General features: G+C 41.1%; 1 protein-coding gene across 3 annotated transcripts in view; it reads left to right on the top strand.

Moving 5' to 3' along the window:
• Window positions 1-26,899, top strand: part of LOC149167888 (ARM repeat superfamily protein) — a 295,116-nt gene that overhangs the window by 66,894 nt on the left and 201,323 nt on the right. For all 3 annotated transcript variants that reach the window (XM_089433231.1, XM_089433232.1, XM_089433230.1), the window contains one exon: window positions 22,788-22,914. In XM_089433231.1, the coding sequence (XP_089289357.1) occupies window positions 22,788-22,914 (127 nt within the window). The remainder of the gene's footprint in view (window positions 1-22,787; window positions 22,915-26,899) is intronic.

Below are 26,899 nucleotides of genomic sequence, written 5' to 3'. Positions count from 1 at the left end.
CTCCATACTATTGTACTTGTCCCATTGATTAATAAAATGGCTCAGCTGGTTCTTAATTCCAGAGTTTTTATGAACATTTGTTGATTTTCTAAAATTTTTGTGTTGTAAATCGTTTTTGCTTTGCATATCACTATTTATTTAAGTTTGGAACATTACAGGTAAGTCTTTAGGAACCCTGATGTCCTGACAGTAGTGAATCATGTGTTGCATGGAGAATCCTCCCTCAATTGTGAGTTAGGTACTAAGAATATGCGATCCTTGTAATAAATAACATCAACCATCACCCTATAATGCTCATCTCCATGGGTACCCTCCAAGATCTCACACGCCCGCTAATCCTTAGAGTACTCTACCAACAATTGTGCCTTCCAATCGTGACAAATTCTCATGAGTGAAAGTGTTGTTGACCTCCTGAATAGGGCATATGCCACCACATTATGCTTTCCCTTCACATACTCTATGTCAAAGTCGTAGGCCTAGATCCTGCTGACCCACTTTTACTATCTATCATGTGAAAATTTCTGAATCTAACAAATCAGAAATTCGTCTGCAGTGCACTGATTTGCATTACCTACTTGTGTTCTTCATTTTAACAAGTTATTTTCAGAATTATTCAACAAATATTAATGCAAATACACTACAACCTACACCAATATATAGATCAAGTACCAAAAAATAAATGAGACAACCACACAAATGACACACTTATTTTTGGACTAAATGTCCCCAGAAAAACCCAATGTGGGAAAACCGGTGCAGCAGATATGAGGGTTTTATTATTATGTAGATTTCTGAATACAACTACGGTACCAAATCCGGCTCACCCAACAGAGAATAAACTCGATAGAAGTACCTCTATCCAGAGACAAATATTTTGGCGGATCCAACAACTGGATGAACAAACCCCATAGGTGACTGCGCTGTCCCCAGTGCTCCCTCTGCTTGACCGCGTCAACCCTCCAACCTCTGTGTCATCGTCCTAGAGTTGCGCTATCTCTCCCGGTGCTGTGTTGCCTCTCTGATATGTATTCACGACCTTGGACGAAAGTCCCGCTACCGAATTGACCCTCTCTGCACTAGAAGCTTACTCCAAAATTCTCAGCAAACGACGCCCCAAAATTTCAATCTAGCTCAAGTGCTGCTCTCCATGTGTGTGTTCTCCAACTGACCCCAAGCCTTCCTTTATACTTTTCCTGTTGAGAAATCAACGACAGTGATCTAATCTCTAATTAATGGCTAAGATTAAATTACACTGATCCTCGTCACTTAGAAGCTTCTCACCCATATTTACATTAATTCACTTTAATCATTTTCATTTCCTAAGTTTTAACTTAGGCACCATTAAAAATAATTAATTATTTGAATAACATGCACTCCGGGTGGAATTTCTCCAAACGATTTCTGGGTCTTGGAGATCTCATGTGTTCTAGCCCTTCCACAAAATTTCAGAGCTAGAGCACATACGATGCTACCAAAAAATCAACACTCCCTCTTAGCGAGGAATGTGCTCTAACAATACTTCCAAGAAGAAGTATCACACTGATCCACAACATCGGTCCTTTGTACTGCTGATGCTCGACCTGCTGCAATCTGTATTGCTGCTCATGACACTGCCACTGTCACTACTGCCCTTCATCCATTGTGCTGCTGCAATCTGTACTGATGCTCATGACACTGCCGCTGTCACTGCTACATCTGTATTACAGCTCCCTCTCAATATGCTGCGTCATGCTACCCATAGCACCTCCACTGCTAACTTAACTCAGTTGCTGAGAAGTAAGCAACTGAAAAGCCACCCAAAAGCTGACGTGTTGGTCAGTTTGGATGCCCCTTGACGCTGAAGCTACCTCTGTTGCTAATCTGTGCTGATGCTACTGCGCTGCTATTGTATCTTCTCTGTGCCTTCCACATTGCTGCAACACTCCATTGCGCTGCTTCAGACTTTGGCGCTCTAGCTCTGCCACTGTTGCTCCATCATCCCTCGCACCAACTGATTCCCGTCATTCTACTATTGTTATTAAGGGCTCCTGTAGCTGTATGTGATCCAGGAGTTTGGGCACCTCAAGTATCCTGCCCCGAACTTCACTGTAGCGTCAACTATAGTTCTATATCGCCCCACTTCTTTTCTAGAGGTGCATGAGCACTCATGGTGCAAACGACCATCTCTGCTCAAATGAATGTCGAACTGGTTCTCTTCTCCCTCTTTCGCTACTGCCTCGACAAAACTCGGATCTGGATTTCTTTGGCATTGGAAATCCTCTAAGGAACAAGCTCCCTCTAAATTTTGATTTCCTTCATGGAAATCCTTCTGCCAACCACTGTCGAACCACCCCTTTCTGATCTCTCTTTGTTGCTGCTCAACACTGGATCTAGATTTCTTGGCAAGAAATCTTCTGAGGCACTGATTCCCTCTACTTTGCTTTTGCCCCACTAAGTACTGTTCTGCACCAATAGAATCAGCACCCCACCAGCAACTCTAGATAAAATCTGCGCTGCACCCCCAGCCATAACAACTAGAAAATCGAGACTCAACAGTGTTTGCACTAGCCCAGTAACCACTGCGTTGCCCTCTGCAGCAATAATGTCACCCAATTAGGCTGACGCATGCTGTGTGTGAGCCTCCCTTGGTCATTGCGTCACCCCTCCTCTGCTCTCTTGGCCTAAAACTGCGCTGTCTCTCGTGACACAAATTTTTCCTCTGTCCTTTCGTTGATGGTTTCTGCCCTCCTTGATCTGTGAAAATTTCTGAATCTAATAAATCTGTAATCCTATTGCAGTAAAATGATTTGCATTACCTACTTGTGTTCTTCATTTTAACAAGTTATTTTCAGAATTATTCAGAAAGTATTAATGCAAATACACAGCAACCTACACCAATATACAAATCAAGTACTGAAAAATAAATGAGACAACCACACAAAGAACACACTTATTTTTGGACTAAACGTCCTCGAAAAAACCTAATGTGGGAAAACTGGTGTAGTAAATATGAGGGTTTTATTATTATGCAGATTTCTGAATACAACTAGGGTGCCAAATCCGGCTCACCCAACAGAGAATAAACCCGACAGAAGTACCTCTATCCGGAGACAGATATTTTGGCGGATCCAGCAACTGGATGAACAAACCCCATAGGTGACTGCGCTGTCCCCAGTGCTGTGCAGCGATGGCTGCTCCCAGCTCTGCGCTGGGATTGCATCACCTCCTCTAGGAGCTGCGTCACCCTCCTGGTGAGCCTTCCCGACTCAGAAATCGATCTGTTGAATTGATGCCCAATCTGCCTCACAGAAACCCCAGCGCTGCCTTTGCGTGACTGCGTCAGCCCTCTAGCCTCTGCGTCACCCTCCTGGAGCTGCGCTGTCTCTCCCTGGTGCTGTGCTGCCTCTTTGCTATGTATTCTCGGCCTTGGATGAAAATCTTGCTGTCAAACTGCCCCTCTGCACTAGAAGCTTACTCCGAAATTCTCAACAAACCACACCCCAAAATTTCGATCTAGCTCAAGTGTTGCTCTTCATGTGTGTGTTCTCCAATTGACCTCAAGCCTTCCTTTATACTTTTCCTGTTGAGAAATCAACGGCCATAATCTAATCTCTAATCAATGAATAAAATTAAATTAGACTTGATTCTAGTCACTTAGAAGCTTCTCACCCATATTTACATTAATTCACTTTAATTATTTTAATTTCCTAAGTTTTAATTTAGGCATCATTAAAAATAATTAATTATTTGAATAACACGCACTCAGGGTGGAATTTCTCCAAACAATTTCTTTGTCTTGGAGATCTCATGTGTTCTAGCCCCTCCACAAAATTTTGGAGCTGGAGCAGATCTGATGCCACCCAAAAATCAACATATCATCGAGGCCCTTTTTGCCCCAAAAAGTGGCAAAGATTGTTGTGATTAGTCTTCACTCTGAACCTGTTGCCCACCAAGTACCGTTGGAGTTTGGCCAATGCACACATGATGGACAACATCTCCTTGTCATAGATCAAGTACAACCTCTCATGACTAAGGAGCTTCTGACTCTCGAAAGCTATCGGCTGGCCTCCTTGTGACAAAACAACGCCAATGCCTTCACATGATGCATCGCACTCCAAGTTGAAAGGCCGTGTAAAATCAGGTAGTGCCAACACCAGACAACTGCTCATCGCCTCCTTGAGGTGCTCAAATGCTGCCTGTGCCCTGTCTATCCATACAAATGCCCCCTTTTTGGTCAATTTTGTGAGAGGGGCTGCATGTTGTGAGAAGTCCTTAACGAACTTCCTGTAATATGTGAAGATGCCCACAAATCCCCTTAGCTCAGTTACATTTCGGGGAACTGGCCAATCCCAAATGGCCCTGATCTTCCTCATGCACCCGCACAACATCCTCTCCAATAATATGCCCCAAGTAGAGCATCTCCGTTAGCCCAAACTCACATGTGGACAACTTCGCATAGAACTGTTGCCCCTCCAAAATACTAAGCACCTCCTCCGGGTGCTGTAGGTGCTCCTCCCATGCCCTACTGTAGATCAAGATATTCGAAGAATACCAACAAAAATCTGCGCAACCGCTTGCGAAACACGTGGTTCATGCAAGATTGGAAGGTGGCAGGAGCATTGGTCTGCCCAAAGGGCATAACCAAGATCTCAAAGTGGTCATAGTGACATCTGAATGCTGTCTTGGGGAAATCCTGATCCCTTACCCGAATCTAGTGATACCCCTCCCCTCCGTACATTAAGAGCCGTTATTCCACCTTCCTTCTTCGGGACCACTTGTCCATGGGTCCATTGGGATCTAGCACAACCCCTCTCCTTTTCCACATATTTGGTTCAAGCTTGAAAATGTTGCCTAGGGAGGTTGATGCAGGTAAAATAAAAAGAAAAGAGCATATAATGGCCACAAGCAAGAAACAAAAGAAAGAAAATTACAAAAATGCAAAAGATGGTTGGGACATTAATATTAACACGTGGGTAAAAGCCAAGCATAAGCTCTACTTCTTATCATTATAGCCATCACGCAGTTCTTGGGTTCAATGTTGCCTTCTCACATCATTTAAAAGGAACCTTTGCATGTCCCAACCCTTGGTGGCAATGTTTTAAAACTCGGACTCGGAACTGGCCGAGGGTAACTCCGACTCAGACTAGTTGATTCCAATGACTCGATCTCTGTAAAAAGTACATTAAATATTTAATTTTAATGAAAAATCATATTTTTAAAGCTTTTCATTAATGTTTCCAGACTCAAAGCATTAGAATAATAGGGAGAAGACAATACTTGATCAATGCATGCTCATGAATATATCTATTATATCAAAATGGTGCTGAGTGCATTGCCCAGTACATGTAATATATAGAGATAAGAACAAAAACACATAACCGATGCTGCTCCAAAAACCAACTCCTTAATGCTGCTCCAAAGATCGCCCAAGAACCTCCTCAATGCTGCTCCAAAGATCACCCAAGAACCTCTTCAATGTTGCTCCAAAAACCAACTCCAACTGCTCACAAACTCCTCACAAATACTCACATAAAAGCAATGAGATAATTGTCAGGAAATATGAGGGGGTCGGGTCACTTTATAAGCGTGGGAGAAGGGTAGAGGGTTTAGGAAATAGTTTAAACAAAAAATAAATTGATTTCAAGTTTGCCTTGCCCGCCTTTTTTCCTGCCACTGAGATTGACCGGTTTAAGTTGGGCTTGGTCGTTCCGGCTGGTCCATTACCAAATGGGCCGAATTGGTGACCAACTCGACCAGTTTGGTAACACATTGGCCTCCAAACTAGATAATTGACCTAGTCGGCCCGGTCAACGGTATGGCTTGGTCAACGAGGTCGATTCTGAGTCAGACCAAACTAGTTTTAAAACTATGCTTGGTGGGCAATGAACTACCCCACCACTAAGGGGGCAATCACTGCTACATATTATTCAAAGCATGTTTTCATTTCCTAGAGATTCAAGTAGTAATATAACGAAAAATCAAGAAAAAAAGAGGGAATAAGAGGGGTGGAAAAACAAAATCCGGGATAACTCATGCATCCATGATTTCTCCCTCCTCACATCTGTCTAACTGATATGTGGAATTCCTTATTATTGCTACCCCTTTGACCATGATATTTGGAGTTAAGACCCATTCTCCCCTTCCGTTCCGTCATTATTCATATGACAACTATTGATTGAAGGGAGGACTAAGGACACGTCACTTCCCTTTTGGGTTTGGAAACACCTAATAGTGTCATCCTTTAGCCACTCCTACTTGGGAGGTAACACTTTTATGTGACTAAGACCCCAATTTTGGAAGAGGAATTTTGCATGAAGTTTCACATTGCCCATTACTTGCAAGCTTGGTTCACTTAGATGCAAAAATGATTAAATATACTTGATGTCATAAGTTGCAGCATTGGATATTATGTGTGATTGGCAAGTGGTTTCATTATGGGTTGGGCGACTTAATTCGGGCCAAGTCCACTAGAGGATCATATTAACACTCACAGGTGATGCATTGAGAGCCATGGGTCCCTGGACATTCATAGAGCATCATTTACATTCATGGGCATCTTCAACACCCATAGCTTCTGCTCTTTGCTCTATATTATTCATGGGATGATGCACTTAGACTAGTTTGCCCCTAGCCGACTTAGCATATATATATATATGGTGTGGCAGTTGATCCAAGGCCTAGATGAGGTTTGTTTTGTTCATTGAGACATGGGAGGGCTAGCACCATCTTCAGTGCCCTCAACGTTGGAGCAGAGATAGAGATTCAACCACATGGAGACCCATGAGACCCAGTTTGTGCCCCAAACCATATTTGGGGGTCCACAGGATGATTTGCATTGAGGCAAAGGGGCCAACCCCTCCATCATGATTTTAGAGGCCCTCTACACTTCATTCGACACAAGAAGGCCTCAACACATGCCCTCTAGAGGCCTACGCATGCATGACGTCAACATTTTGACCCTCTTTTGGATATGTATTTTCATTTGCACATTGGTTACTAGGTCGACCTGTGACCTAGAGGCTTTTCTTGCCCATTATTTTATGACTTTAGGGGCTTGTAGGCTAAAATACATTTGTTAGGACTCATATATATTAGAGATCACTCATTTGATCTTTCATCATCACATCACTTGGGATTTTGGCCTCCTTAGAGAGACTCGCACTTGTTTTTTTCGTGGATTCTTGGATGATTGGATGCATTTTGATATTTGGAGCTATTCTTGGCATAATGGATGGAGTTTCTTGCTAAATTGTATTGTAAGTGCTATATTGTTGAAAATTTTTCTTTTCATGTGTAATGTATGTAATGAGTAGTTCTAATCTATGCTAAATTGTGCCCTAATTATTGATAAGTATCTATTGAATGCTAGTTAGAAGAAAACTACGTGCATTATTCATACATGAAGCTCTTTTAATCATACTAGTGGTGAAACTCTTTGAAGCTCTCCCACATAAACTCCATTATTCCTTGACTGGGTAAATCCTTGGAAATTGAGCTAGGGCATCAATTTTCATCCTCCTTAAGAGCAAGATTAGCTAATATTTGACATCCATGACTCCATACACCCAAGGGACAAGGCACTAGTCAAAGTCTTTGGTGATCTTTCTAAACATTATCCATTCTCTCTTTTTAAATGTCGGTCCTTTCAAGGATAGAGGAGAAACTAGGGCTTGGTGCAGATTTCTAGGGGAGAATATTTTTTGAGATTTGAAAGCCTAAACATCAAGTTGACTTGATTTGCCACAAAATCCCTCATTTTGGTGGGCATCTACTCAAATTTCATCCATAAATTCTCTTGCCCTAGGTGCTTTCCCTAAGAGGGAAAACCTAGTCTTCATTCACTCAACTTAAGTACTTTCTTGAGGGTTTCATGAGCCTTGGAATAACTGATTTGCATTGCAAGAATTCCTTTCCCCTCTAGTCATGACCTTGAGAAGACTTATTTTACCGAAAATCTCAAAACCTTAGGTCTTGAACCTTGTTTTCTAGGGCTTTTCTTTGAGAGCGGTTTGCTTCTTTGAAGCCTTGAACCGTTATTGAGCTCCTCTATTAAATGAGCTTTAGCTAGATCCCTTCGTTCCTTGTACCTTCCATATCTATTTTAAGTGATCCCCCTCCTACGAGGACTCCTCCCATCGGTGAAACTCCGTAAAGAGTAGGGGGTTTTCGTTGAGGTGACATTGGGCCTCTACCCCGTTGTTGTCCCATTGTCTAGTTTATACCTTGTAGGGTTTCCCTCTCCATGGCTTGCTAGATTTTGCGGCAACTGAGCGAAGGATTGTTCATGAAGCAAGAAAGAGGAGGACACTAGTAGTAGAAGAGGAGTTATCCAAGCCATCAAATCTAGCTAATGACAATAGATTGTTGCAAATTCTTGATAATCGAGGGAGAGAAGAAGCTGACTCAAGAGTGGCAAGGGCTATCTTTGCTTGTGGTATCCCTTTTAATATGGTTTGATCCCCATATTGGTAGGATTTGGTGAGAGCGATTAACAAAAACCCTCAAGGTTACAAGGGGCCAAACTATGGAAAACTTAGAAAAATTTTGCTAAAAAGGAGAGGCAACTTCTTGATGATGTTTTGAAATAAATTCTTAACTCATGGGGTAGCATAGGGCAATCCATTATCTCAGAGGTTTGGACTGATACAAGGTGTAGGCCATTGATTAATGTCATTGCATTATCACCAAGAGGAGCGATGCTCATCGAAGTAAGAGATTGTTTGGGTGAGGTAAAAGATGGTAAGTTCATTGCTAAAATTTTAATTGCTGCTATTGAGCAAGTCGGGCCAAAGGATGTGTGCAAGTTATCATAAATAATGCATTTGCTTGCAAAGCTACATGCTTAATTATTGAGAGTAGATACAATCACATATTTTGGATTCCTTGCTTTGTGCACAATATGAATATGATCTTAGAAGAGTTTGAGGCAAAAACAAAATGGATTAAGGAGGTCACAAGGCAGGCGAGGGAGATTATAAAATTCATCACCAACGACCACCAATCTCAAGCAATATAACGAGATTACTCCAAATTGGAGTTGCTCAAAGTTTCTAAGACAAGATATGCCTCAAACTTCATGTTGCATTGCCTTATTGAAGTTAAAACTGCATTAATGAGTATGGTGGTGGGTTCAACTTGGGTTGAGTGGAGACAGGTAGATTCAGAGAAGGGAAGTATAGTGAGCAAGATGTTGATTGATGAAGATTGGTGGAGCAAGATTGATTTCTTGCTCAAGTTCACATTACTTACATTTGATCTTCTCCGAGATGCAGACATAGAGAAGCCTTTCCTGGGAGAGGTTCATGATGGCATGGATACTATGGTTAAGAAAACCATGGAAATTATTACATAAGAGGCTCCCACTCTTCCTTTTGTGGATTATGAATTTGTTGAGCAGGTAAGGTCCATCATTGTTACGGGGTGGAGTGGCTTCAACACTCCATTGCACTCTTTGGTGGCTGTAATGTCCCTTCCTAAATTAGTTTGGAACATAATTAATTATTAGATTTTGGGGCCAATTTTGGAGGTGATGGGGCCCATTTGATTTTATTAGGAGGCTAGACTTAGTAGAAGTTATTTTGATGTGGTTAAGTTATAAGTGGGGGCCACCAACATTAGGAGAATATGCATTCCCTAGTTCGAATTGCATGGAGGGGAATGTTGATTTTTGGTAGCATTAGATGTGCTCTAGCCTTGAAATTTGGAGGAGAGGCTAAGGCACATGAGATATCCAAGACCCAGAAACCGTTTTGAGAAATTCCATCAAGATGAGGAGTTATTAAAATAATTAATATTTTTAATGGCTTTTTAAGTCTAAACTTAGGAAAATAAAAATATTAATGGGTATTAATAAAGATAAGGATGATAAGCTTCTAAGAGACGAGGATCAAGTCTGTTTTAATTTTAGTCGTTGATTAGGGAATTAATCTCGGCCGTTGATTCATCAACAGGAAAAGTATAAGAGAAGACTTGAGGGTCATTTGGAAAAACACCGACAGATACTCAGTATCTCAAGGAAATTCGATTTTCAAGGAAGAGGAGATTGATTTCAGAGAGAGTTGCAGGGTGGAGGAAGAGGAGGGCTTCAACAATAGGTAGCGACCGAGGAGGAGGTGATGCAAGGGCAGTGGAAGACAGTGCAAAAAGAGAGACACAGTCCAGAGGAGAGATGCAGGGCCTACGTAGGCTGACACAGAGGAAAGCAGAGCCACTCAGAGCCACGCTGGGTCAATCAGAGTGACGCAAAAGTGGGAGCAGGGTCTCCAAAGTGTCAGATGGTCTCAGAGGGAAAGTCTTAGGTGTTTTCTTTCAGTTTCTCTGTAAAATCATTCCTTGTAAAAGAAATTGCTGCTGAAGATTAATAAAGCCCTCATTTACTGCACCGGTTTTCCCGCATTGGGTTTTTCCGAGGACAATTGTCCAAAATAACTGTGTCGATGCGATTGATTCTTGTGCATGTATTTTTCTTTGGGTAATTGTGTGATAACTGTAGTAGAATTTATTTTAATATTTGCTGAAGGAATTTCGTAAATAACTTATTGAGAATAATAAGTAGGTGAAATAAATTAGTTGCTGCAGTGATAGAATTTCAGTTTAGAATTTTTCACATGGTATCAGAGGAGAGATTCGACAACAGGAAAGGAAAATCGATTATGGGTCAAGAGCTTGCAAGGCAAGAGGCATCCACTCAAGGGGACTCGTGTAGATTTCTAGAAGAATGCACAAGAGACGAATATTCGATGTTAGCTTCTAGATTGGAAGAAGAAGCTGCTTGCCTTGCAAGCTCTGGCTCCTCAGAGGTTTGGTATATAGACAGTGGAGCTTCATGGCATATGACAGGAATTCGAGAATGTTTTTCAGATTATCAGGAAGAAAGAATGAATTTTCGGATCACCATGGGGAATAAGGCAAAGTGTACTACAGTAGGAAGAGGTACCATAGTTTTTCAAACCAAAGCAGGAGAGTGACTTTGGGCAACCAATGTGCTGCATGTGCCGGGATTGGGGATGAACTTAATTTCTGTATCTCAACTCCAAAACAAGGGCTATGACGTTTTCTTCATTAAGGAGAAAGTATATGTCAAACACCCAAGTTGGAAAAAGAAGGCTCAGATTGGAACCAGAAGTAACCGGTTGTACAGGTTACAACTAGAATCACCAATGGCACTGATAGGCAGTAATGGAGACAAAGACTTAAATGAGCTATGGCACAGGAGGATGGGACACTTACACCATGGGGCTCTGAGAGTTCTCAAGAAAACAGTGTCAGGAGTTCCATAACTAAGTACTGAATGGGATGATGTATGTAGAGGGTGTGCTCTAGGCAAGTATGCCAAAGCTGCGTTTTCCAGAAGTAACAATAGGGCGAAGAGTGTGCTAGGATTGATACACTCAGACATCTGCGGACCGATGTCCACAAAAGCTCTTAGTGGTGCCGAGTATTTCGTCACCTTCATCAATGACCATTCCATGAAGATTTGGATCTACTTTCTGAAAACCAAGGATGAGGTTTTTGGTCGATTCAAAGAGTTCAAGGCTCTAGTGGAGAATCTGGTAGGAAAGAAGATAAAAACGTTGCGCTCGGACAATGGTGGAGAGTATGTTGACAAGGACTTCATCGATTTTTGCACCAAGTAAGGCCTCAGAAGACAGTGGACAACTCCCTACAATCCAGAGCAGAATGGAGTAGCAGAAAGGAAAAACAGGACTATTGTGGAAGCAACTAGGGAAATGTTGTATGATCAGGATATGCCTAAATTCCTGTGGGCAGAAGCATGCAACATGGTAGTTTATGTCTAGAATAGGACTCCGGACAGGGCATTGGGCAAAATCACTGCAGAGAAGGTCTTCACTGGGAAGACACTTAAAGTCAGTCATTTCTGGACATTTGAGAGTTTAGCATATTGCCGTATACCCGAAGAGAAGAGAAATAAATTAGATCAAACTGCTGAGAAAGGATATCTTGTGGGATATAGCGAGAAGGCTAAGGCATGTAGAGTCTATTTTCTAGAGAGTAGGAAGGTAGTAGTTAGGCAGGATGTAAAGTTCATGGAGGATAGAGCTTTCAGAAATTCCCGAGAAATGTCTTCTGAGGAGCAGTCGAAAGACAAGCAGTTGGTTCGACCACTTCTACCAGCGGAAATTGGTACTAGAAATCCTCTTGAAGACAAGGCTTTAGAACAGGAGGAATCTCAGGAAGAAGAGGAGTCGATAGAGGTACCTACTACCAGTGGAAGAACGAGCGGGAACTCCGACATATTCTACGGGATGCAAAAGACTTCATTGGTGCACCCAGGAATAATAAAAGGGAGCGAAGACAGCTAGACGGATACCAGGCCTTAGTAGCTCAGGTTGGGGAACCTTCTAGTTTTGAGGAGGTCGTTCAACATCAAGTATGGGTAGATGCTATGGTGGAGGAATACAACTCTATAATGGTCAATGATGTCTGGGAAGTGGTAGTTACGCCTCAGGACAGATCAGTGGTAGGTTCGAGATGCATCTACAAGGTCAAATATGTTGCAGACGACAGTGTGGAAAAATACAAAGGCAGGTTCGTGGCTAAGGGGTATGCTCAGAAGGAAGGGATAGACTACGAAGAAACCTTCGCCCTAGTAGCCAAGTATACTTCTATTAGGACCATGATATCTCTTGCAGCGTGTTGACCACTACGTGTCAACTACCCATAGCAGTACACCCCCTTTTCTTCGCAAAAGGGATAGTGCTTGAGTGACGTGTCCGTGCCATTCGACAGTCATCGTCGACTTGATCATATTATGTTGTAATACCAGTCTGCATGTGTGAATTGTAAATAATCTTAGCAGAGCTGAGTCATGTATATAAATTACCTAGGTGGACCTAATTTTCTAGTGATAATCTACGTTCCAGAAGGTTTTTTGTCTCATCGATCCATGATCGGCAGAGTTTTCCTTCAGCCTAACCCCAAAGCTGAAATGAATTTTGTCATTAGAATCTTAGAGGAATCCTAGCGTGTTAATCTGCGAGATTATAGTTGTGTCGCAGAACTGGGTGGTCTATGAAGGTCCATGTCAAATGGGTTTTCCCCCTTGAGATGTAAAATTGTAAAATTCATGATGTAAAGTGTCTTGAGGGTTAGAAAATGTTTTAATCCCCTCATAAGTCCTAGGTCCTAGGTGATTTTTCCAAAGGCTACGTTTGAGGATCCATTTCAAAATAATAATAAAATTAAAAAATTAAAAAATAATTAAAAAATAAAATAAAATAAAAATTTTAAAAAATAATAAAATAATAATAAGTCAAATTTTTGAGTAAATAAATGCAGAATTTTAATTGTTTAATATATTAAAATGCATTTAAAAAATTCGACGGATGAGATTAAAAGAAATTTTGATCCTCATCGACGGTCGAGATCATTTTGACATGGATCACTCGAATTAGCCGTTGGGAATTTTTCCTTTAAATAGGGTGCTAGGGGTCATTTGAGATCAGATTAAATCTGAGAGTTTGGTACTAAAGAAAGCTCTCTTGTAGTCATTTTTTGTGCAATAAAGAAAAACTTTGGGGTTGAAAATCTTGCTGGTGTTACTCTTCTGAAAGTGCTGTAAGATGATTTATTTTTTTGCATAATTTTATTTCCAGCCATTGATTTTAGTTTGATGAAGATTGATTTAGGCACAGGTATCTTGTCTGATCCCTGGGGTTTGAATGATAGTTTAGATTCTGAAATATAATGGCAGCTATCTCCATTTGATCTGGATTTCACTATTGTTTTCTCCCTTTATGTTAATGGTTGATCTTAAGCTGTGCAGAAATCTTAGTTTTGAGTTTACCGGGCGTTACGGGAAGTTCTTGGCTGAACCAGCCAACTCCCGGATTGCTTTTTCTGAAAGAGCCCAGCCAGTTCTTGATCCTGAGCTTATCATTTGAAATTTTTTATGAATGCATGAAGGGTTTTCTGAAGTATCTCACATTAAGTTTAAAATTCTGAAAATACTACTGTGGATTATTGACAAATCTCGCTGCTTAAGACTCGAAAATATGTAAATACTGTAATTATTTAGCTGATTTAGGGTAAGCCGTATGAGTTCAGGTTAGCGTATTTTTCTAGTGCCGATTGGAACTCCCCTAAGGAATGTATGCGCTGAGTCACTGGGGCAACGTTCTCATCGATGCCATAGCCATCTCGCATGTCTGATATTAGATAGGAAGCGCCACTTGGATCACAATTCCAACTTGGGCCTCTAGTATCCTCAGTGTCTAAGAGCTCTCGCTAAGCTTCACTCCGACTATGACCATCTCCATGAGTCTACCCCACTCCACTGGGTACCAACTCAAAATCTCTCGCCACCCAACTTAAATAATGTTTTGAAATGTTTCGGGCTTAGAAATGTCGTGGGGATTTGTTTCTTGCAACTTAGAGTATAAAGCTATAATATTCTAATTGCCTTAATGTAGAGTTTTTGAAGGAAACCTCTGATTTTATGATATATTTGCATAGTTACACGGGTACTGCTCCTAAGCATTGGAGAGCATGTACTCCATGCTCCCCTGTTAAAATGGAAACCAGGGCAAAACTTCATGTGGGTCATCTTATTCATGGCTGATAATATTTTTATTAGATTCCTCTCGTCGAGAGGTGTAAGATTGATATAAAGATCATCCGATTCTGATAAGTATTCATGGAGATATGAATTTATTTTGATTATGGAATTATTATCAAGCCGACCTACAACTCATGTAGGCTCAGAAGCCCAACAGTTGCATCTATTCACCCACCATCGTTGTGTATAAATATAAGAGGACTTTTCCTCATTTGGACTCACTCATCTCATCACATCTCTCTCTCTCTCTACTACGCAGAAATGAGTCTTTTCTCTACTGCGCTGAAATGGGTCTCTCTCTCACACATGTGAAGCCGGAAGCTTTTGAATTTGACGTTGCAACTGCAGAAGTAAAGATTGACTTGCGTGGCCTAGAAGATCTCCTCTTTGGAACTGCGCTGTAGGTTCATCTAAACCTCCTCTGAAAGCCGCAACTTTTGGTGGTGGAATGAAGTCAATCCGACGAACGGTTTGCAAGATATCGACTGCCCTAGTTTGAAGCCGGAAACTGCTGAAACTGAAGCTGCAACTGCATAAGTAAAGATTGACTTGCGTGGCCTAGAAGATCTCCTCATCTGAACTGCGCTGTAGGTTCATCTGAACCTCCTCTGGAAGCCGAAACTTTTGGTGGTGGAATGAAGTCAATCCGACGGTCGATTTGTGAGATATGGTCTGCCCTAGTTTGATAATGAAGCCGCTAATGCTGATGCTGCTGATCTAGGGCTTGCTATTGCTGATATGAATCAGATTTATTGTACTATTTCTCTCTGCTGAATTATTGAAGATAAAAGAAGATTTGATCAAAGGGTTTCCCCACACATTGTGGGGTTTGTCCCTGGCTAGCCGCCACATCTTGTGTCTCTTGTCTTGGCTTGTTTTCTGTTGATCGTTTAATGTTCTATCTGTACTTTACTTTATGTACATGTGATTGCTAATCGGTGGAATATAATAAGAAAAAAGAAGTAAACTGTTATAAGCATAGAACATACCATAACTTAACATGGTGTCAGAGCTGAGGTGAAGACAAAGCTCGAGCAAGAGCAAGAGCAATCATTGAAGAGAAGATTGGCAAGGCTATTCTAAAAGAACTATGGGGTCCTCATCACTCTTCCCTGCCGAAGACAAGCTCCGTGAGAAAGCTGACTATCACGGATGGAAGATGTCTATCGATCTAACCCTAGAGGATCAAGGAGTGTTGGGTCACGTAAGAGGCAATATTGTTGAGCCTCCATCAAATGCACCTCCTGCTGCCAGGAACAAATGGAAGAACGGAGAAATTAAAGCGAAAAAGATCATCCGGGACTCTATCGACAAGCGCTTGGTGGCCTACATCTCTGATCTAGACACCTCCAAGGAAATCTACGATAGACTGGTGAGTTTATTTAAAGTTGATGATGCAAATCAAGTTTTGTTTCTTAGAAATAAGCTGAGAGAAATCAAGAAGGGTAAAGATGAAAGTATGCAAGCATACTTCTTAAGAATCACCGAGATCAAGAACGATCTCCTATCTATTGGGGAAACTATTACTGACAGAGAGATGGCACTCACAACTCTCGGAGGATTACCATCTGAATGGTATGTGTTCAGGACTACTCTTCTGAACAATAATGTAATTCCTAGTTTCGAGGAATTATTGGCTAGATGCATTCAAGAAGAAACAAGGGTAGAAGAGCAGGAAATGCCCTTGCCTAAAGGTCCTCTTGCTGCTTTTTCTTCTCATGCTAAGAAAAGAAATAATTCTGGGTCTAAATCGAAAAGAAAGGCTGGATTCAAGGGTGGAAGAAAAGGACGATGTTTCATTTGCAATAAAGCAGGTCACTATGCAAGGGAATGCCCTGATAGAAAGGACTCTCACTGTGACGATGATCAAAATCCCTCTCATGGTAATCGAAGGAATGGAAAATTCAACAGCAAAGGTAAGAGGAGAGCTGGGAATCAAGGAAGAGGACAAGCATTCAAGAAGGCTAGAAATTCTAGGATTTATTAAATGCACCTGACCTCAAAAGGAACCTAGTGTCCATCTTGGCAATGGAAGACAGAGGCTACAAGGTAACCTTCAGCAATGGCAAGGTATGTATATGGAAAAATAATGTTAAAGATGCCTTTACTCTTGGGTTTAGTGTTGATTCATTATATCAGGTCGATGGAAGTCCGCTAGGTGTCATGTCTTGTGACACAACTCTTTAGTCCGAACTTTGGCATCGAAGGTTTGCCCACCTTCATTACAAAGCTCTACTCGATGTAAGACAGATGGTAACAGGGATGCCCGAATTCCAAGTAGAGAAAGAAGGTGTATGTCCGGGATGTGCCAAAGGAAAGCTCAAAAGGGGACCATTCCCCTCAAGCGAAAGCAAGACCTCCGATATATTACAATTGGTTTACTTAGGCATACCTGAGGTTGGCATTAAGAGGGAGACTACTACACCACATACTCCTGAGCAGAATGGTGTGGTGGGAAGGAAGAACCACACGATGATGGAAGCTGTCCGGGCCATGCTACATGATCAAAGACTTCCAAAAGTTTCTATGGGCTGAAACTAACTACAATCACCGCCGTATATGTACAAAATCGAAGCCCTCATCAAGCATTGGGTTCCTAAACTCCTGAAGAAAAGTTCACCACCGGTCAAAGGGAACTCGTGATTAGTCATGATGTCACCTTTGACAAAGATATGACTCTCAGCAAGGTGGACAATCTGCTGACTTTGAGTAGCTCTCAAGAAGTCGACACCAGGGAACCGAAAGAAAAGGATGATGAATCAATGCCTGATGTAGAAGAACCCATGGATCCGATTGATCCTCATCCACATGAGCCTTCCTCTTCTAGGAAGAGGCCTTCATGGCTTAGGGGGATACTTGATGATGCTGAAGGACATGCTGCACCCTGAGGAACCTTCCATCAAAGTAAGAAACTTAACAGGTATCAGGGATACCTGACCATCATGAGCACGATCATACAAAATGAACCTTCATCATTCTCAGATGTCATCAAGCATTAATTATGGAAGGATGCTATGACCATAGAATATGAGTCTATTATGGAGAATGATGTTTGGGAAGTAGTTCCCAGACCCTAGACAAGACAATTGTTACTTCAAAATGGCTTTACAAGATAAAGCATGCAGCAAATGGAAGTATGGAAAAGTATAAGGTTCATTTTGTTGCTCGTGGTTTATCCAAGAAGGGAGGTATAGACTATGATATTTGCACCTGTTGTCAGATATACGACCATCCGCTTGATCATAGCCCTTGTGGCTTCACAAGGATGGAACCTACATCAGATGGATGTTAAGACCGCGTTCCTGCATGGTTCTATCAAAGAAGAGGTCTATGTGGAGCAACCTGAAGGATTTGAGATTTATGATTGAAAATCTCATGTATGCAGGTTGAAGAAGGCTCTCTATGGGCTGAAGCAAGCACCCCGAGCATGGTATGAGAGGATCGATAGCTACTTGATGAAGCTGGGATTCACTAGGAGCGAAGCTGATCCTAACCTTTACTTTAAGGTTGAAGATGACAAGCCTCTCATACTGGTGTTGTATGTGGATGACCTCTTTCTAACAGGTGCAAACCCTCTCATTCACAAATATAAGAGGGAGATGGCTTTTGAATTTGAAATGAAGGACCAAGGACTTGAAGTGTGGCAGAAGCTAAGGGAAATTTTCCTATCTCAAGGAAAATATGTGGTAAATATATTGGAAAGATTCAGTATGATGGACTGCAAGCCTATGACTACCTCGAGGATCTTAACTCTTAGAAGTTATATGGTAGTGATGTCGGACCAGACTTGGGAAATGCCTCTGAGTTTCAAAAACTCATTCGCATTGATGTTCTTGGTGAACCTCCGTCCGAACATATGTTTTGCAGTTAGCATTGTGAGCTCATATTTGGTTGAGCCTCATTGGATTGATGCCAGGAATCTTCTGAGATGTCTTCAGGACACAATCTCTCATGGATTAAGATACACTGCCGGAGATGTGAGACTACTTGGATATACTGATGTTGATTGGGCAGGCAGTGTGGTGGACCGTAAGAGCACTTCCGGGTACTGTTTCACCTTGGGATCTGCTTTGATATCCTGGATGAGCAGGAAGCAGAAGTCGGTGGCTTTGAGCATCGCCGAAGCAGGATATATTGTTGCTAGCATAACCTCGTGTGAGGCAGTCTGGTTGCGAAAGCTCTTCAATGAGCTGTTTGGATTTACATTGGATACCACTGTGATTCTCTATAACAACCAGAGGTGGGATTCGATTACTGAGGAATCCCATATTCGTCAATTGCTCCAGCAGATAGACATCATTTGGGATATGGTAAGTCGATGAGCAAGGAAGCTCCATCACATTAAGATGATGTACAGGTTTATACACCTTGTTAAAGCCCCGAGGAAAGATCTAATCTGTGATTTTCCCAAACGACTTGGAGTCGGCAAGAAACCCTTGTACAAGGGTCCTGCATGTTGCATACATTGAGCTCTGGGAGCTCTGAGGGCTTGCGGTTCCTACTGGAGCAACATATGACCACAGGGTGACTCATCCTCCCCTGGTGGTGCACACTGGAACAAGATGATTCGCTCTCTTGTGGGACAAGATGATTCGCTCTCTTGTGGAACAGGATGATTCGCTCTCCTGTGTAGCAGGATGATTAGTTCTCCTGTGAGGCTTGGATTGATGTGTTCTCCATGGCAGCCTGGATTGATGTGTTCTCCACGGCGATTGTAGCAGGATTGATGTGTTCTCCTGTGAGGACAGGATTGATTAGTTCTCCTATCGAGGCATCCTACCCATGCAGTCTGGGACTCATGGGAAGTACCTCTCATCTGATGAATGAGCAGGGAAATGAACTTAGGGACCATAGTAGTACCGATGGACGCATCGTTGTATCTACCGTACTCCCTACGCTAGGATGACCTCCATTGATCTGGGATCAATGATACTGGTCTGGGACCAGTGGTAGGAGTTGTACCATACTATGACGCTGAACTCGGGTCGGTTGAGACTGGTCTGGGACCAGTGGTACATACTCCGAGACTGACTTCGTGTCAGTGCAGTACTGCTCTGGGACCAGTGAGAGTGTTACATACTATGACGCTGACTTCGGGTCGGTTGAGACTGGTCTGGGACCAGTGGTACACTCTCTGAGACTGCGATACTGGTCTAGGACCAGTGGTAGGAGTGGTACTTACTATGAAGCTGACTTCGGGTCCGCTGAGATTGGTCTGGGACCAGTGGTACGCACTCTGAGACTGACTTTGAGTCAGTGGAAGATGATACTGGTCTAGGACCAGTGGAGTTGTACTCACTATGACACTGACTTCGGGTTGGTTGAGACTGGTCTGGGACCAGTGGTACATACTCTGAGACTGACTTTGAGCCAGTATGATACATCCTCGATCATTTCTTCTTCTTCATAATTCGGACAAAAGCAGAGCAGAACAAAACAATGCAAGAGTAGAGCAGAACAAAGCAAAACAGTACAAATCAGTGCAGGGCAGAACAAGGCAAAGCAGAACAGGCAGAATAGAGCAGAGCAGGGCAAGGGTTAGGCTGGATGGATGAATAGTAATGACCGATAGACAGATTGTAGATGAAGTTCTCCATGGTTGAGAGGGAGTGTTAAAATTGGCAACCAGGGCAAAACTTCATGTGGGTCATCTTATTCATGGCTGATAATATTTTTATTAGATTCCTCTCGTCGAGAGGTGTAGGATTGATATAAAGATCATCCGATTCCGATAAGTATTCATGGAGATATGAATTTATTTTGATTATGGAATTATTATCAAGCCGACCTACAACTCATGTAGGCTCAGAAGCCCAACAGTCGCATCTATTCACCCACCATCGTTGTGTATAAATATAAGAGGACTTTTCCTCATTTGGACTCACTCATCTCATCACATCTCTCTCTCTCTCTACTACGCAGAAATGAGTCTCTTCTCTACTGCACTGAAATGGGTCTCTCTCTCACACATGTGAAGCCGGAAGCTGTTGAATTTGAAGCTGCAACTGCAAAAGTAAAGATTGACTTGCGTGGCCTAGAAGATTTCCTCTTTGGAACTGCGCTGTAGGTTCATCTGAACCTCCTCTGAAAGCCGCAACTTTTGGTGGTGGAATGAAGTCAATCCGACGAACGGTTTGCAAGATATCGACTGCCTTAGTTTGAAGTCGGAAACTGCTGAAACTGAAGCTGCAACTGTAGAAGTAAAGATTGACTTGCGTGGCATAGAAGATCTCCTCATCTGAACTGCGCTGTAGGTTCATCTGAACCTCCTCTGGAAGCCGAAACTTTTGGTGGTGGAATGAAGTCAATCCGACAGTCGGTTTGTGAGATATGGTCTGCCCTAGTTTGATAATGAAGCCGCTAATGCTGATGCTGCTGATCTAGGGTTTGCTACCGCTGATATGAATCAGATTTATTGTACTATTTCTCTCTGCTGAATTATTGAAGATAAAAGAAGATTTGATCAAAGGGTTTCCCCACACATTGTGGGGTTTGTCCCTGGCTAGCCGCCACATCTTGTGTCTCTTGTCTTGGCTTGTTTTCTGTCGATCGTTTAATGTTCTATCTGTACTTTACTTTATGTACATGTGATTGCTAATCGGTGGAATATAATAAGAAAAAAGAAGTAAATTGTTATAAGCATAGAACATACCATAACTTAACATCCCCCGTTCCTGGGAGCTGGTAGGAAACGTACAAGAGCTTCAATGGGTACTTTGGAGCTTTTCGGGAGCTTCATTGCAACAAATTTTAACCTTTCGGGTACTTATTTTGAGCAGATTTTGATGTTTCGGGTACCTATTTTGAGCAGGGAAGGTGCCATTTGTTTATTTTCTAAGTGTTACATGCTAGGTCAGGGGGCTGGACTGCATGAACTCTGTAAAATGACAGAGACGTGGAGATGTAGCAAAGGTTTCAACAAAATATAGACAGTTGTGAGTCATTCCTTGGCAGCTTTTGTTGCAAATCTTGAATCTCAACAATTGCAAACAAGTCTACTCTCTTGAAGCTTTAACGATAAGATTCAACGAATTACAGTGATGATCAGAAAGAGAAAGAGTAGTGTGTGTTAATTTCATTTTATAAATTTCCAAACTTGAATTTCGAAGTTGAATATAATATAGCATTGCATGAAATCACATAATAATTGAGTAATAACGTCTTTTCCGGTTTGGGAGTTCCACATGCTTCTTTGCTGGGAAGGAATTTGATTGGCAAGTCATTGATGGATTAATATTTTGATTTTTTTGGCAGTATTTCAAGGTTTAATCTTTTACATATTTCTTTGCAAGATGGAATTTGACTGGCAAGTTTTTGATGGAAATAAATAAATTATTTTATTTTTATTTTTAATATATATTAAATTTAATATATTTTATTATTGCCACTCCCAACTTGATGTTTCCTGTAAATTTGGGCAAAGCTTCTAGCCGCGCCGGATAATTGTTCCCCTGAACCCGAAGTACCGGCGTACCAGAAACTCGCGGAACATAGTATATTTGTCTAGTACTTTATAGCTCTTCTTTATGCTTTAGAGGATACCCCAGTCCACAATCATCCGGAAATCTGTGATGGATGATTGGCTGGCTTTGTGTTATCATATTGCCCCTCCAAAGTTAAAACTGGTGAAGCTTTTACTAAGATAGAAACATTTGATGAATGCCAATGGTCAAATTTGTGTTGCTTCCTGTTTTAATAATTTTGGATGTATAGATTTTACTACTGCTAAAACCAGTGGTAAGATCAATTGGCAGATTGTGCTTGTTTATTATAGTGCAATTTGCCATTATAGTTGAACATTGTAAAAAGGTTCCTCAGTGCTGTACTGGATAACGAAGAAGCACTTATCTGTTTAGAGGTAATTGCATTGGTGCAAAAATTGGCATTGACAAAATATGAGTGGGGGCCATTAACTCTCAAAATTGGCAACATCAAGGAAAAATGGGCAAAATTTAGCAAGAATAAACTTGGACCTGAAAAACTTGAGAAAAATCAGAGAACTCAGAGACCTGAAAAACTCATAAGATCAAAAAAGTCCGAAGTATGTTGCAACACTGCTAGGTTGTTGAGCTTGAACATATTGTATTAATCAATTTATTTATTTAGATTTTAATTTTTTTTACATCTCAATTTTTTTAAAATACCTTTCATGTAGGAAAAATATTTGTTTCATTCTATTGTAGGAATTTTTGAGTCGATATCTACATCAAAAGTGAATTTTTGTAAGCAGGTTGTTGAGTGCAGGACTGCGCAGTGGAGAGGCAGTCAGCTGGGAAGAGGCCCTTCAGCCAGAACAGGTTTTACAGCGAATAATGTGGATTGCAGCGAATACCATGAATTCTCAACTTCTAGAAAAGGTACGCTTTTATATGCTAACATCTCTCCTTAGAAGTGGTGTTCTTTGTAATATTTTGCTATGGGAATTTGATCAATTCTCTGTAGCAGGTTCTGTCAAAATATTTATATGTCACAATGGTTCAGGGACAGGTGGTTGGGGGGATGGGATTCAGGGGACGGTACAGGGAAAGACAGGTTATTAAACATGAGGGGATATAGAAAAGATATAACTGTAAACATGATAGTAATATTATTAATGAATTATAATTTATCACAACTAAACACAATGAAATGATCATTCTCAAACCTTGCTGCTGTCATTTGCAATAGTTTTTTAGCTCTCGTCTACCATTCCCTAATAAAACATAATGGCCAAGACTCATATATCCCTCATGGAGCAAGAATGGGCACTGCAACAACTATAAAAATAATAGGCCATCAGAGGTAAACTGGATAATTTTTGTACATATACATGTATGGCAGAATGATATGAAGACATTTATGAAATCCATGGTTTGAAAGAATTTATGGGAACATCAACAAAAAATTATCTCTGGATATCATTCATCCATTTTGAAAGCATGTCAGATCATTTCGATTAGTCCTGAACTTCTGATGTCTGGGACGTTGGTTAAAATCATCCATTTATCAGTAATGTTAATCGTGTCTCCACTTCTGCACTTTCCATCATGATGTTCTCTAAATCCATTGATTCCGGAGCTTCAATCTTGATATAAGGTGAGCATAGTGTTGGATGCTTGAATCAGATGAGGGCCTTTTTGTTCTTCAAAAAACTCAATGTAAGCATATAAAATACATTGTATCTCTGTTGGTGAAAGATGGTTATAGTTTTATCTGGAGGCTTGTCTAACTATATGGAGACTAAATTGCTTATTTTTTTTTCGCCTTAAAGAGGAGCACTGGAGGATGTATGATGGAGACAAGATTACAGTCAAGATCGGTCAATCAACCAGTTTGCCTTTTGATCCATATTAGTATGCCCATAACATTAAGTGAAAGCACATGATTGCAAAATGGTTAAAGTACCTGCCGATGGATGACCCATCTTCCTTCAAGAAGGTATGACAGATGGAACACTGGAATCTGACCAGAGCAAGAAGTGGAGGATACTAGCATCATGTTATGTGTTGATCATATAGGGCTACTGACTGGCTGGCTATCCAAGGAGGAGAAAATTTTTCTCCTATGGGTTAACCACTTTTTGGTGGGTAACAGGGCCCTCAAAAACTTTGCCTTAAGAGGTTGATGCAGCAAAAAGAAAAGAAAAAGCATGAACCATAATATGATAAAATGCAAAATGCTGGCTCGGATAAATTAAAGCATGTGAACTAAAGCCTAGCCTAAGCTATACCCCCCTCATTAGCCCTCACCTAGTTCTTGGAAAATGTATGGACAAATCAAAATGAAAGGAACTCTGATATGTCAACCCTGATGAGCGATAAATTGCCTCATTTTTAAACGGTTATTAATGCATAAGTAAAGCTTGTAGCCCAAGCTATGCAAGAAAAATAAATTCGTTAAAAAAAGGTGCACAAGAGGGGTGGTAAAATTAGGTAGAGGAAAGGGGTGATCTGGATTATCCAGGTCCCATGATTGCTCCTTCTTCACTTTATAACTCTCAAGAGTGATGGTATTCATAGCCAATACATGGATGGTGGCATCTTTCATGAAGCAAACCCCCACCATACCGCTATTCACTTGCATCTGTTGATTGATGGGCCGGCCTAGGAATTGTTCCTCTTTGAGGATGGAAGCACCTAATAGGGCCTTTAGATAGCCCTCCCATATCTAAGCACAGTAACTTGTTTACAAACCCTAAGCTAGAAAGACATTTGAAAGTGATGCTTGTGTGAAGTACTCTTGTGCCTTTTGCATTAAAGATGGTCCACTACAATAATTTTATGGTTTCTTTATCTATGATGATGATGACCTCACTTGATTTTGAAGGTATGTTTCAGATGTTTTCTACCAGGTACAACCATTATCCCTTGAAAGATTGATTAAGACTTCTGTGGGACATCAGAGAGGACATTTAGCCTCACTTGATGACCCTTCAAGGCACCATAGCTAGGACGTTGACCACTTTCATATGATTGTTGACCTTGGGATGGATCTAGCATTGATGGTGACCTTCCCCTTTCCCTCCAAAGTATAAAATGGTAACCAATGAAGCCAAGACATTGCTAAGAGAGATCATGTACCCTAGAGAGCATAAGGCACCCCTAGGTTGGCCTTGCACCTTCTTGATGGACATTACCCTATTCTTGGACCAGTTTGATAATGATGATGATTGGAGATCCCTCTGTAAGGGATAATATACTCTTCTTAATGATGATGTGATGCCCTAGCCTTCTGTGATGAAGATATGGCTTTGATTGAGGAGCACTCATGTAACCCATCATTTGCATCTTTTTGATGGAGATCTTCACTTTTTGAGGATGACATCACCCTTGGAGGCCTTTTTACTCACATGTGGGTTAAAAAGAGGCTAGTTGTTGTGTTTTATTGTTGAGAAAGTTATCTTTTAGGTTGGCCTGTGATCTACTTAGCTTGTAAACACTTCAAATATTATTTTTAGAGCATTTAGTCAAATTTTGCCTTAAATCGACTTGGTTTCCCTCCTATATATAGAGGGAAGTAGATATAGGAGGATCATTGTCAAACATGCTCATTAGTTCTCGTGTAATGGATCACTAAAGAGTAGTGAAATGTCTTGGGGAGGATAAAATTGTTTGGAGGATTTTCTCTTGGATTGATGAAATGATGCTTATGGTGAATTGTGCTATTTTTATTGTAAGTATCTTCTTCCATTTTTGCAATGTTGTAGAATTAGGGTTTCTATGACATTTTCACAATAGATTGAATATTTTATAGCTCTTTTAATACCCCCACTTGTTTTGACAATGTAAACATATGTACTTTTGATATTAGGTTGTTGGGCCAAAGTTTATGTTATGAGAACTGTGTGCCCATGTAGCCTTATTAAAATAGATTGTGGGGCTAGCATGCCCGGATGGATATTCCTATAAAGGCTGTGAAGCCTTAGAGCCTGGATTTGTAATTATGTTGTAATTAAATATTATTAATAATAAAGAATGTTGGTTGTGGAGCCCACTTCACGGAAAGAGTATGGGGTGCATGACTCTAGAGACAAGAGGCAACATTTGGGTTTCTTGCAGTGAAAAGTGCGCCACAGGGCCCACATGGCTCCAGTGAGTTCCACTTGGCCAGTAAAGGCAATGCATTTAAAAAGGAAGTGTAGGTCCTTGCTAATATTATTCATGAATTCATTTAGCCAGTTTGAAGCCTATTTTTCACCCAATCAAATTCTCTTATGTCACTGCAATTATGACAACAGAATTACCCTCTTTTCCTTCGCACGTGTGACTGAAATTAGCCCCAAAATAGTCCTCCTAAACTCGGTTTCCTTTTTTCTTTCTTCTTCACTGGCCTAGAGGCACCTTTCTACTCCTTTTTGCACCTCTTTTTGACTCTCTTCTTTGCTGATTTTAGAGATTACTTGATGGTCATTTGGTGAGGTCGAGTTGCCCTATATATAGGAGTTTGTCCCTCCTATTTGAGCCGACTTGAGCTAGTGAGGCCGACTTGTCCTTAAGTGCATAAAAATTCATTTTGAGCCGACATGAAGAGGAGACTTGTCTTTGCTTTGGAGGATCACCTTTGGCATATTTCTTTGATATATTGACATAGTGTAACATGCCCACATTGGTATTTAACAATTACATTGACTCTTTGACTTTCCTAGAAGCACTTAAACATGTGCTTGACCAATGAAATGGGCAAGAAACCCATTCTTGATAATGACAAAAATAATAATTCTTTTCTTTTACAAGTACAAAAATCAAAATTACATTTATGAAGACTGAACCTAGTTACACTTTCTTCAACACTCCTTCTTAACTAGGGAAGTATTCATAAATCATTACAAGGTGTTTGGACATTTTCAATCTGAAGAATTCACAT

The sequence above is a fragment of the Pinus tabuliformis genome, chromosome 5_1 (genome assembly GCF_031772625.1).
Source record: "Pinus tabuliformis cultivar Carrire ecotype Pingquan chromosome 5_1, CPIR1, whole genome shotgun sequence".
NCBI classification, from domain to species: Eukaryota; Viridiplantae; Streptophyta; class Pinopsida; order Pinales; family Pinaceae; genus Pinus; species Pinus tabuliformis.
This window is presented reverse-complemented; position numbering and strand designations above follow the sequence as displayed.